At 45.7% G+C, this 12,355-nt stretch overlaps 1 protein-coding gene across 2 annotated transcripts; it reads right to left on the reverse strand.

Annotated features, from left to right (window-relative positions):
• Positions 1-1,517: 1,517 nt before the first annotated feature.
• LOC127333596 (uncharacterized) lies at positions 1,518-8,113 on the reverse strand. 2 transcript variants are annotated; one of them, XM_051359973.2, is made up of 10 exons: positions 7,546-8,113; positions 3,931-4,020; positions 3,616-3,852; positions 3,283-3,504; positions 2,882-3,191; positions 2,453-2,787; positions 2,310-2,372; positions 2,174-2,233; positions 1,979-2,091; positions 1,518-1,899 (listed from the first exon to the last, which is right to left on the reverse strand). In XM_051359973.2, exons 1-10 carry the CDS (start codon positions 8,023-8,025, stop codon positions 1,779-1,781), a joined length of 2,031 nt encoding a protein of 676 aa, XP_051215933.1. In that variant the 5' UTR covers positions 8,026-8,113; the 3' UTR covers positions 1,518-1,778. The 2 variants fall into 2 exon arrangements, with proteins under 2 accessions (XP_051215933.1, XP_051215931.1); XM_051359971.2 differs by having other exon boundaries at positions 2,307-2,372.
• Positions 8,114-12,355: the final 4,242 nt, after the last annotated feature.

Genomic DNA, 12,355 nt, shown 5'->3' on the forward strand with positions numbered 1-12,355 from the left:
GAAATTAACAAAATCTGACAAAATTAGTAGTCTTGAAATGTGTACTGTTCACTATAATAAAATTTGTCAGAATTTGTTATTTTTGTGCAGCCTAGAATATAAAGTACTTTGTATAGAGATTATACACCATTGTAGTATACATCATTGGTTATCTCTAGAATTTCGATTCGGATTTTCAAAATTATGAAATACAAAATCTAAGTATTTGAAAATAAAGGGCTACGTGTAGCTCAGCCTCCATTTGAAGTTTTCCATGATAAAACCGAATATAAACTAACAGGCAGTGACAAGTGTCGTAACACAGCAGTGGCAAAATTGAGGTACAGCGGAGTGATAAAAGCCCGATAACAAAAGGGCACTACTAGGCGTCCCCCGGGATCTGATTTTCCCGACACGTATTCTTTTCGTTCTATGTAGCAACGAAAAAATGCCGCTTTTGCTTCACTTAGTGAAAAATGGTTCACCCATGAAATGAAAGAAAAATGGTAAGATCACTGGACACACCACCAAAGACTCGTCGGAGACCTCGCCGGAGAGCTCATAGCAAACAAATTGTGCTGTTGTAGCAAAAATGGATAAATTCGCAAAAAAAAAATGTAGCAAAAAATTATTGATATGTTTAAGCCGGAAAAGGCGCGGTCCAAGGTTGCAGAAACTCCATCCGCCCAAGGCAGCAACAACATCCGACGCCTAAGGTGTCAAAGAAGGCCCTCTGCCGGTAGCAAAAAAGCCGCCCTCCGCCGGTAGTAACACCGGAGGCCTAAGATAGCAAAACTGGCCTTCGCCGGTAGTAACGCCATCGGCCTAAGGCAGCAAACTTCCGGAGACGCGCGGTGCCAGCGCATGGAGGTGCTTGTAGCACCAGCAACTCCTCCGCCTGGGAGCACCTCTGCCCACCGATGGCCCAACGAGAAGGTTACTGGACGGAGATGGAGGTTGAAGGGGGAGTATGGCGGTGTCAGGCGTGTTCACCGAGATGGATGTTAGCAACCTCGGCCTTGGGAGGAGTAGGCCACGAGCGGGGCAATGAGAGGTAGAGGAGGCCACGAGCAAGGCCATGGGAGGTTCAGGACGTCGCGTCGTCAGCGGAGTTGCTAGGAGTCACCACTCCACGAGGGCGGGGGAGGGTGTTGTGGCGCCGAACATCGTCCTTGAGGGCGAGGAGGGACCAATAGCGAAGTGCAGGTGGTGTCTCGTGCGAAGGAGGCCGACACAAAGCTCAACACGGTGGCAAGATAGGTGCACAGCGGCATCGGCAAGAGAGGGGAGAGGCCGGCAGGAGAGGGGGTGACTAGTAAGAAACAAGGCCGACAGTCATGGGGGAGGAAGCAAAGTTGGTGTCTCCCATGGTAAACAGGAAAAAGGAGACGAGGATAAGAAATATGTGGTCACATAGGAGGACGTGTGGCAAACACCGGCTGATGAGAGTTGATCCCACGGCAGCGCCTCCGGAGGTCGCATCCGGAGGTTCCCCATACATCGTTTTCCATAAAGAAAAGTAAACAACACCCACACAGTAAAACAACTGTTTTCTATTTGGTGTGCATCAGAGCATCGCCCCTATATGATGATGGAAACAAGAGGCCAAAAAAATGTGATGTTGGGGAGTTACATCTGTCATAACTCAGAATGCCATACTTCTGTCCTTCGGTGCGATTCCGCATCAAAGAGACATCTACAATTCACACGGGTAGATCGCAACTTAATGCAATGTAAATAAAATCCTATAACAGAGGCGAACTATAGGAGCTCTTCTATCATGTGACAGCTTTGGAGACTCATCGTCCTTGCCTAGGATATTTCCTGGGGTGGGTACTAGACTCATCTCTTGAAGATAAATATCGGCCTCTGCGTTCCCTGATTGTGTACTCCACCTCATCATACTCATCAGGAACAAAGCTGTTGGAAAGACCAAACATAATTTTACATCCCAAGCGTTAGTGGGGAGCAATTGGTCAGTGGGAACATATGAACGTACCTCCGCTGGTCATGAAAAGGTTTAGCAATCCGGCGATGGGGAGGAACTTGAGGATTTAAATGAGTTCTAGCTATCTCACTTTGAGAGCTTGAAGGGGCTGCTGACTTTTGCTCCTAAAGAAAAAGAAAAATCAAGAATCAGAACCAAGATATGATTAAAAATAATAACGGACATTTAATATGCTTCTGGAGTTACCTTGTAGCATTCATTACAATCACACATAGCAGGAGGACTTGAAGGCAACAACTCAGGTTCCTAAGAAACAGAAGCTTCCAATAGTTAGCATCAACCAGCACCAAATCAAATACGTAGATGAAACAGTACATACCACCTCGCGATAGGGTTCCTTGCGCTGAGATGCTACTTGGGAAGTTGAAGGCGCGAGCTCATGGTCCTAAAAAACAGAATCAACATCAACATAAAAAATATCAAGATGCAGATAAAACAAAAAAGAAATGGAAACTATGCGCTTACTGTCTTATAGTAGGCCTTCTCAGATCCACTGGTTGCAGAAAATTCTTCACCATTCTGACTCTGATAGCGGTTACCAGCTTTGTCACCGCTGGAGTAATGGCCATTCTGATAAGCACTGGAGTTATGATCACCTCGAATGCATTCTGGGCAAGTTTCGCTATGTGTCCTCTCCACGTAAGAATGTCTATATTTACTCCTGCTGTATTCATCTCCTTGCATGGATGCTTCATATGCTGCATGCTTATGTTTTGGATATTTATGAGCATACCGACTCTCAACATAACCATCCCGGGTTCTGGTTCCCGGGTGCATCCTCCCATATTTATGGCCGGGGTCTGCAACCAAGCATTGAAAATGACCCTTTTTAGCAACCTTGTGGAAGAAAGAAAGAGCAACAAATTCATTTGGTGCAGATCAAAGGAAACCAACCAGGTACTGTAGAATCTCTTCTGTAGTAAGACCTGTATTCTCGCACTGAAACAGGTCTTTCTCCATCATGAACTGCCATAGGAGGCAACCTGCCAACCATAGGTTGGTGACGGTAGTTGCTATGAGCATGATTATTTGAATAAGCACGCCTTTCAGGACTAAAATGCCTGAATCTGTTCGGGTGGGGCTCTCTATCACCATAATTTTTGCCAATAAATCCTCTTCTGACGCCCAACATGTGACTATCACCTTGCCATGAATGCTTTTTGAAAGTAGGTTTTGGTCTTTGTAAGGTAGCCTTCATACGAACCTGATAATATTGAAGTAATAATTAATCATAGCTGAAGCAAATACGCCAAAAGTAGAAGTTGACCCTACATTAGAGTACGTAGAGTGGTTACCTTTGCGCTACCTTCACCAAAACGACCTTTATTGACCATATCAATGCAATCTAAAGCCGCTTGTCTTGTAGTAAAGCTGATGAAACCAAAATCTTTACGTTTTGCCGTAAACATATTTCTAGCAAGTTGTATACTATCAATTTCACCAAACTTTCCAAACTTTTCCCTCACGTCGTCTTCATCCCAATGAGGTGGTAAGCCATCCAAGAAAACAGACTTTACCTATGTTGCGTAATGAAAATATGTGGTGTTAAATGGTGAAAACGAGATAATGCAATACCTCCAAGTAACATAATCCAAAAGAAGATAAAGCTGCCTCGTTTGTGGTTGTACCTTTTCCATAATCTTATCATCTTGTGAAATTGTGTTTGAAAATGATATCTGCGCTCTAACATCAGTACCAAGATACAAATCTTTCTTCTGTAATTTAAGAAATCCAGCCACCGCATCCACATGTGAGCTGAAGTCTAGAAATGCATAGCCCCTATTTTTCCCCCTTCTATCCGGATTCTCAATTAAATTGATATCTTCGAGGTTTTCCAACTCAAAAGTTTTCAGCTTCTCAGCTAACTGTAACAGGTCAACTATTACTCAAAACAGCAAGGTGCTTGCAACAAATGCTATTATCAATTAAGGAAGAGAGCATACGTCATCTTTTGACCAATCGAAGCAGATATTTCTCAGATGAAGGGTCTCATTATCATTGTTCTTGCATATTCCACAAGTTTTTCCCTTTATCTGAAAACCACAATTAGTCATCATAATCATGTACTGCTCTATTTGGCTAGTGAAAAAAAAAATTTGTGTTCAATACATGCATCTGAAGCATTACAAAGAATTTTCATTATATTGAATAAAGCATCAGAAAGTACAATCAGCTTGACTAATGCAGTTGCTATACTATCAAAGAACATCTAATCAAGCCTAAAAACCTGACAGCTTAAAGTTTTAAATGGGGCTGCAGTACATGATCAAACAGATGTAGACATACAACGGACTATATCATATTATACTAAAAGAAGGGGAAGTACTTAACGACTGAACTGATCTAAAAGTCAAAACGGTCATCGAAATAAAAGCCAAAACAGTTGTAAATGTTGATTCACGACCGGACAATGATAACTACGGTGCTGAAGATAGCCAACTATGCCATCTGCAAGGGATTAGAAAGACATAGGGAATGAGCAGAGAGTAGTGCCGGAGAATAAGTTGGTTCTTGCTTGTACCAAAAGATTTCAATGCCCTCCCTCATACAGAGCTACCAAGATTTGACCCGAAGACTAACCCATCTACGTTACAAACTTGGAATTTGGAAACTAACCCATCTACGTTACAAACTCTAATTCCTGTTCTGATTGTACCTATTAATTAATTGACTCAACCTCTAACATACTATTGTCATAACTGCAGACTCTGTTTCCTGGTTGTCCTGGATTGCTGGGTATGCTGGCCGCTGCCGTTCAAGTTGCAGAACCTCTCCTGCCACCATCCCACTGACTCTATATTGACCATCGTTGCTGACCATATTTTGCTCTGGGTCTACTGCTGGTCACACCCCTCTCAGACAGATAGATTATCTTCAAGCTGTGGCGTGGTGACCAAGGCAGACTTCTTCTAAAGCCCCTCATGGATGGGGTGTTGCGATTCTGGCTCCACATAGCACTAGAAGTAAATTACACCTTGAAGATTGCTGGGAGTATGGCTGGCAGTATATCTGGACGTGATGCACCAACTCTCTTCCTATCACAAGAATCAAATGACACCTTGAAGATTGCTGAGAGCATGGCTGGCAGTATAGCTGGACATGATGCACCATGTTTTCCATATCAGTGGCCTGATCACTTACCTTGCATGGCAAGAGGAGAAACATTGTAGCATTTCTTTGTAAATATGTCCTCCAAACCATTCTTGTATTTATATCCAATCATCACACACCAAATTAAGACGTATCTCACTCTTTCTTCTAGCCAGACGCTCTTGGTTTGGAGATGGCATAACACATGGATAAACTGTTTCAGCCTTTTATCTATTCCAGGTGGGTGCGCCAAATAAAAAAAATGGCAAACCATGAAATCAACATCGCTTCCCCATGCATAAACTTCACGAAAAATCTAAACTGGTTTCCATGAGTAAATCATGTATGGAATTTTTTTATTTCAGACAAACTCGTGTCTGGGAACACCAAAAATGCTTGCATGTTTCCTGAACTGGAAACTGCATAAACATCTCACATTAATTTCAGAGTCCTGCCATTCTCTTTGTACTCCCGAGTCCTGAATCAAAGCTCGTATGAGCCCATCTGGTGCCATGCATGGTTGCGCCCCTGTTGAGTCTTCAATGTCCTCTCTTCCCAGTAACCTCTCTCACTGCTACGCTAGCTTGAGTCTTAATCTCCTGCCGCCACAGATTCCCATCCACCTCCATGGACAGTCCTACCTCCAGCATCATGGAGATAATTGAACCACACAAGTCCCTGATCATGACATCTTCATGACAGGACAACCAACGCTATGGCGGATGTTTGCAGTCAAGGATGGACGCCATGAGTTAGTCACTGTTGATGTTCTTCATCTCATGCCATGGTGGTCAGATCTAGCCCAATCGTTGTGAACTTTGACTAGCAGTCAAGATAACTAGATGGTGTGGTTTCTGGGACTAGGAAGGCATGGGTTATCAGAAGAATATACAATCCACTATTTCGTATCTACTTTCGACTCTTAATACCCATCCACTATTTAGCCAGGTCACATGAGAAGTTTTATAACATGAAATGCAGATACACAGCAGCCTGGACTTCAAATTTAAACTGAGCTAATAAGAACATGTGCACTAAATTTGGATCCTTGAAGTAGAACAATTAACAAAGATATGTGCAAATGGTCACAGTACTGTTTAAACTGGACAGAGACAGAGTTACATGAGCGACGTAATAATAAGGAAAACAGCTTGGACTTGGGTCTAAAGAGATGTTAAATTAAAACATCTGGACTATCATTGGACCCTCAAAGTAAAACATTTAAAAATATCAATACAAGTATCATCATTCATTTTCTTCAATTAATATCAGCTTGAATTAGAAAAGCCAGCTCAGGACTGGGCACTTATCTACTATAGGTGAGACAGTTAAATCTCTAACAAAAGGAGGAAGCAAAAAAGATTTGTAATGAGTCAAAATGTGCACTATGCCATACGAACGGAACATGTGTTTGTACAGTGAGGGCACATAATCGGGGCGATTAGGCCATATGACATTGATCACTACTAGGTTGGTTACCGGCTTTTAAAACTTTGAATGAAATCAATCCTGACTTTGTTTCTTCCAAACAGGCAACGAGGCTAAACTAGGTGATAATAATTAACACCACGAGTTTGGTTCCGTCCAATAAAATACTGCGTGATTTACCAAGAAAGACAATTAAGAGTGGTGATAATAATTAACACCACGAGTTTGGTTCCGTCCAATAAAATACTGCGTGATTTACCAAGAAAGACAATTAAGAGTGGTAAAAATGATAGGTAGGCACCTAGGAGCCGAGCATCATATGTTGCTTATGTTATTAAGATTTAATGTCAACTGGTTTTCAGTTGGCATGTTGCATCACTCTTGCCATGATATGGAGAGGTTAAAAACAGCAATCAGCTAGGAGCCTAACTAGCGAAATCTGTTATTGTTAATTTAACTAGACCAGGTTCATGTTGCGTTAATCAATACGTGGGCCCAGCAGGGACTATCCAAGTTTTGCGCTGATAATAACTATCACAGAGTTGGGTAATAACCGAACCGGAATTACCGGGTAACCGAATTTGTCGGGTAGTGAAAGCTACAAGGAAATTGCGCCAACTTTTAGGTAACGGAAACGATTAACGGTATATGCCGTTACCACGTAGACGTACTAGTTGTAAACTAAACCTTGCTGAAATCATATGCTTGTAGAAGTTTAGCACGAGACGAGGCAGCCAAATAGTATAAATTGAGTCTCAGAGGTATTGCTTGAACTCGGCTACGGCTAGTTGGATTATGACAAGTGTGTGTGGTCAGGTGGTGTTTGTAGAGGTCCTTAATAAGCCTTGCAAAGCATGGCGATGAGGAGAGTTGCTGAGTAACAGCCCTTGAACCTTTTGGCAACCACAAAATGAAAACAATTAAGAAGCTATGCTTTTGCAGGTGCTGGGCCATTTACAAATAGAGCAGCAGTTGGTTTCATCACATAGCTAGTTAGTAGCAAGCAGTGAGACTGTAGTGGTTGTAGGTGTAGGGAATACCATGGCGGTGCGTAGGTCGTTGGCGGCCCACCTCGCCTGCCAGACCTCTCTGAAGCGCACGAAGGCGAAGCCCTTGTTGTGTCTCGGGTCAGCGGGATCCCGGACGAGGCGCACCTGGTCGACCTCGCCAGCCTCGGCGAGCGCCCCCGCGACCTGGTCCTCCGTGGCCTCCCGCGGGAGGCCGAAGACGAAGACCTCGTACTCCTTGCTCCTCTTCCGCCTCCCCTCGTCCTCCCCTCCTCCCCCCGCCACCTCGACGACCTCCTTCTCGACGATGGCGTCTTCCTCGTCCTCCTCCATGATCATCTCCTGGGGATCCTCCTCCTCCTCCTCCTCCTCGACTAGCACTTGCTCCTCCTCGACTAGTACTTCTTCCTCGAGCACCTCATGGGGCTCCTCCTCCTCCTCCTCCCCGAACTCGTCCATGGCGATGTTGAGGTCGAAGAGCGGGCGGCGCGGGGGCGGCGTGGGTTGGTCCATCTCCGGCAGGCACGGCGGCTAGGGTTTGGTGGTAGCGGGGGCGGTCTCCGTTAGGATTTTGGGTGGTAGTAGTAGTGGGTTAGAAGAGTTTACCCGAGATGTGGCGATGAGATGCGATGTACGGTGCCGGGGAGGGGAGAAGAGACCAGGCGGGCGGCGTCCGTGTCCCGCAAATGAAGGCTTTCGCTAGGTGGGGCCCGGCAGTCGGTGGCAGTGGCACCACCGTCGTGCGCATACCACGACCAGCGGCCCACATGGAGGTGTAGTTGACTGCTCTTGGGAAGGTTGACTTGTGGTGTGGCTGTAACGGCGGGCGCGTGGGAGAGGAGGAGTGGTGATGCTTTCGCTTTGCTGCCAGAGGAGAGGAGAGGAGCCCGCGGTCCGGTATGACCAGGCGCCGCACACCCCCCCGGTGTGTTGTCGGGCCAGCCCAACATTCTCTCTCCTTTTATTTTATTTGTTTTTTTGTTCTACTTTTTAAAAGCTGATTCTTTTTAAAATCTGGAATTTTCAAATTTTACTCAAATTTAAATATATTAAAATTTGAACATTTTCAGATTTTTTATCTTTGGTTTGAAATTTCAACATCTTTGAATATGATCGTATTTTAGATTTGAACATTTTTTAATTTTTTGAATTTTTAATTTTTTATATATGAATATTTTTACATTTGAGCAATTTTTTGCGTTTGAACGGTTTTCAGAGTTGAGTGTTTCTCAAAATCGAATGATTTAAACATTTTCTCAATTTGAACAATTTAAAAAATTTAAAATTTTCAAATCTGAAAAGTATATATAAACAAACAGAAAAAAGAAACGTGATCGTGTGCCAAACACACTTTTCGGTAAGCAACGCGTTTTCTAAAAATACCAAGTCGGGTCTCTTGAACCACACACGCATGGCCCGTCCCTGGCCGGTTGCTTTTTCCTACGCACAAAGAGCAACGTCACAAGTCGCGCATCGGCCCGACAGCTAGAGTAGTGTGTTTGTTGTCTTTGTTGGTTGCGTTGCCTCGAGGACGAGTCTCCTCACATGTGTTTTTTTCTATCAGTTTTTCTCATAAATCAAACAATGTATGGCTTTTGACCGGGCCACTCTCTTCTATATAATTAGATGGTGGATATGACCGCCTTCACCTCAAAAAAATACGCAGGGGCTCCTGTTAAGCGGGAGGCGATGGGCGATAGCCGATTGCAAGTCGGTGGAGGGAGGGGTGCCGTCGGCACAGCATGAGGCGGGGTGGGGACGGGGTGATGGCACTACTAGCTGAATGTACTAGGACGTCGCCTAGAGGGGGGTGAATAGGCGGTGTATAAAAACTTCTACTTGAGAGCTAAACTAGGCGGAATAAAACTACACATGTGTTTACTAGTTTAGCTCAAAGCCTATCAACAAGGGGTTTGCCTAAGAGCACCAACAACCTATGCTAGCATGATGAGCAACAAGGTGATAACAAGCTAGGTATAGCACATCAAGCATGATAGATATCACAATGTAAAGCGCATAGGTAAAGGAGCTCGGGTTGAGAAGTAACCGGTGCACGAGGAGACGATGATGTATCCCGAAGTTCACACCCAAGGGTGCTACGTCTCCGTTGGAGCGGTGTGGAGGCACGAGGCACTCCAATGAGCCACTAGGGCCACCGTATTCTCCTCGAGCCTTTCCTCCAAGGGGGAAAGCCTCGATCCACTAAGGGACCCTTGAGGGTGGTCACCGAACCCGTACAAGCTTGGGCAAACTCCCAAGTATCAAGCTTGAGGCAACTCCACAACACGGAGGCTCTCAAGTACAAGGCCACAAGAGGCTACAACACGCCACAACCGGCTCCAAAACCACAAAGGCTAACACATTCCACAAAGGCAACAACACCACAAAGGTTACCACGCCACAAAGACGACAAGGCCACAAAGGCTACAACACCACAAAGGCAACAAGGCCACTAAGGCAACAACACCACTAAGGTCAACATGCCCTCTACGAACCCGAAACCCCGGAGAGAACCCAAACCGATGCACCTAATGCAATGGCTATGAACACCACTAAGATGCCCAAGTTCTTCTCTCCCAAATTCCAACAAAGTTACAAAAGCTATTGGGGGAATAAGGGAGGAAGAACAAAATAGAGGAGGAACACCAAATTACTCCAAGATCTAGATCTAGCAAGATCCCCTCACTTGGAGAGGGATTCAATTGGTGAAGCTCTAGATCTAGATCTCCTCTCTCCTTTCCCCAAAAATATGCAAGAAATAGTGGGGGGATCAAGAGGAGGAAGAAACAACTCAAGGTCAACAATGGAGGAGAGAGAATGGAGGGGAAGAAGTGTTTTGGTCGGAGGTGGAAGAGAGGTATAAATAGGGGCTCCAAAATATAGCTGTTGGGGCTGAGAAAATGGTCAGATTCGCCCCAAGCGGTACTACCGCTGTGCAAAGCGGTACTACCGTTTTTCCCAAAAACTCAGATCTGAAAAACGGCCCAAAACCGGTAGTACCGCTGTGCAAAGCGGTACTACCGCTTGAGCTGAAATCTCAAACGAATCTGAATCAAACTCGCGCGCGAGAGAGAGAGAGAGCAGGCAGCAGCACGATTCAGATCAAAGCAGCAGCAGGCGTGGCAGCATGCAATCAAGCGGGCGTGCAGCGCGTGTGGGGCCAGTTGCGGGCGAGCGGGAGCGGCGCGGCGTGCGAGGCGGTCGGGCGAGGCGCGCGGAAAGCGAGCGAACCAGCAGCAGCGGCGCTTGGGTCAACGCCCCAGGGGATCGAGCCCCACGATCGGTGGCTCTCCCGCGTGGGCAGCGAGGCAGCGACGAGCTGGGCAAGCGGGACGGCAGCGGCCCAGGTGGGGTGGCAGCGAGCTGGGCCAGGCGCTGGGCTGTGGACGGGTGAAGGGCATGGCGGCCCACTGCGGGCTGGAGGGAGCTGCCTGGCTGGGCCGGAGGCATGGCGCGGCCCATGTGCGGGAGAGGGAGTCGCGGCACGGGGTGGGCCGGATTGGCTACTGCGGCCCAAAGTGAGTGGAGGATGAAGGAAAAGGAAAAAGAAAAAACAGAGTTGGGAAGCGGTAGTACCGGGCCCGGTACCGGTTCGGTACCGGCCAGGGTCCAAGGTGTAACATCCCAAATTTCAATAAAAAGAAAGTTAGAAGAATTCCAGAGAGCAAAAATGCAAACCAACAAAAACTTTTTAAATTGCATATAGTGCCCTGCATAGGACTTGTTCATTTGATTGATATGCCATGATGATTGTTATTATGTGTATGTGCTATACTCTAAAACCCTAATGTGATCATGAGAAGATCACCAACCAAATAAATCAAAAAGAGAAAGAAATCAAATAAAAGGAAAAACCCTAAAACCCTCAAATATGGCTCTATGCCATTTTTATAAATTTTGACCCTAGACCAATTTGGTCTTCACCATTAGTTGAATAATGTTACTAAACACTTATTACAACTTTTGGAATCAAAGAAATGCAAATCAAATGGTTTTCAAATTCAATTTTGGCTCACATATGATATTGGTCAAATCTGCCAATTATAGTCTGATCACTACTTTGAGCCCCTGCAATTCAAAATTTTCAAACTAAACCTTGCTAACTCTTTGCACCTCATCCAAGACAACATCAAGGTGAACACTTTTTGTAAAGATCACCATGCCAAATTCTTTCTAGATCAAATGCTATGCTCATCCAAAGTTGCAACTTTTTATTAAGTGGAACAATCTCCCACTAATCAATTTTTGCAAATCTTGAATTACACTTTTCCACCACCACCTCCCATCATCTCTGGTCAAATACAACTCAACCAAACTATAATTCAAATCTTGCCACCTTTTGAATTCAATCAAATTTGGACAAAATTCACAATTTCCAAATATGGAACTATTTGACACTATTTGAAATAGTGATCTACCTCAACCCTAATCTACCCCAACCTACTCTAAATGGTTCCCCTGCCCCCTCTCACCCTTAATGACAAATAGAAACCCTAAGGAGAGAGGAGAGCAAGGCTAGGACATGGCCATGCCGGCCATGTCACCACCCCGACAAGCTCCCCCTCTCTCCCTTCTCCCTCAGCCCTGGCCACCTTGCCAAAGCTCGCCACCGCACACTCCTACACCTCCTAGCACCGACAGCCTCGCCCTAGCCGCCGTAGACTCGCCGGAGAAAGCGTGCCACGGTCGCTGCCAGATGTCGCTCGCGTCGCGCGTGGACACGCCCTGGACACGTGCCGCCCCATCGCCTCGCACTCGCCCAGGCCCCGCTTGCAACGAGTTGAGCATCGCCGTGCCACCACGACACCGCCAGACATGCTCACGACCAGACCCTGGACCGCCG

This window comes from Lolium perenne, chromosome 2, assembly GCF_019359855.2.
Source record: "Lolium perenne isolate Kyuss_39 chromosome 2, Kyuss_2.0, whole genome shotgun sequence".
Lineage (NCBI taxonomy): Eukaryota > Viridiplantae > Streptophyta > Magnoliopsida > Poales > Poaceae > Lolium > Lolium perenne.

Excerpts from the sequence above, each read along its gene's own strand:
- LOC127333596 (XM_051359971.2), bottom strand. The coding sequence starts at position 8,025 with ATGGACCAACCCACGCCGCCCCCGCGCCGCCCGCTCTTCGACCTCAAC. Across the intron at positions 4,021-7,545 it reads ACGACCTACGCACCGCCATG|ATAAAGGGAAAAACTTGTGG; the intron begins GTATTCCCTACA and ends TGTGGTTTTCAG. Across the intron at positions 1,900-1,978 it reads CCTTTTCATGACCAGCGGAG|CTTTGTTCCTGATGAGTATG; the intron begins GTACGTTCATAT and ends TCTTTCCAACAG.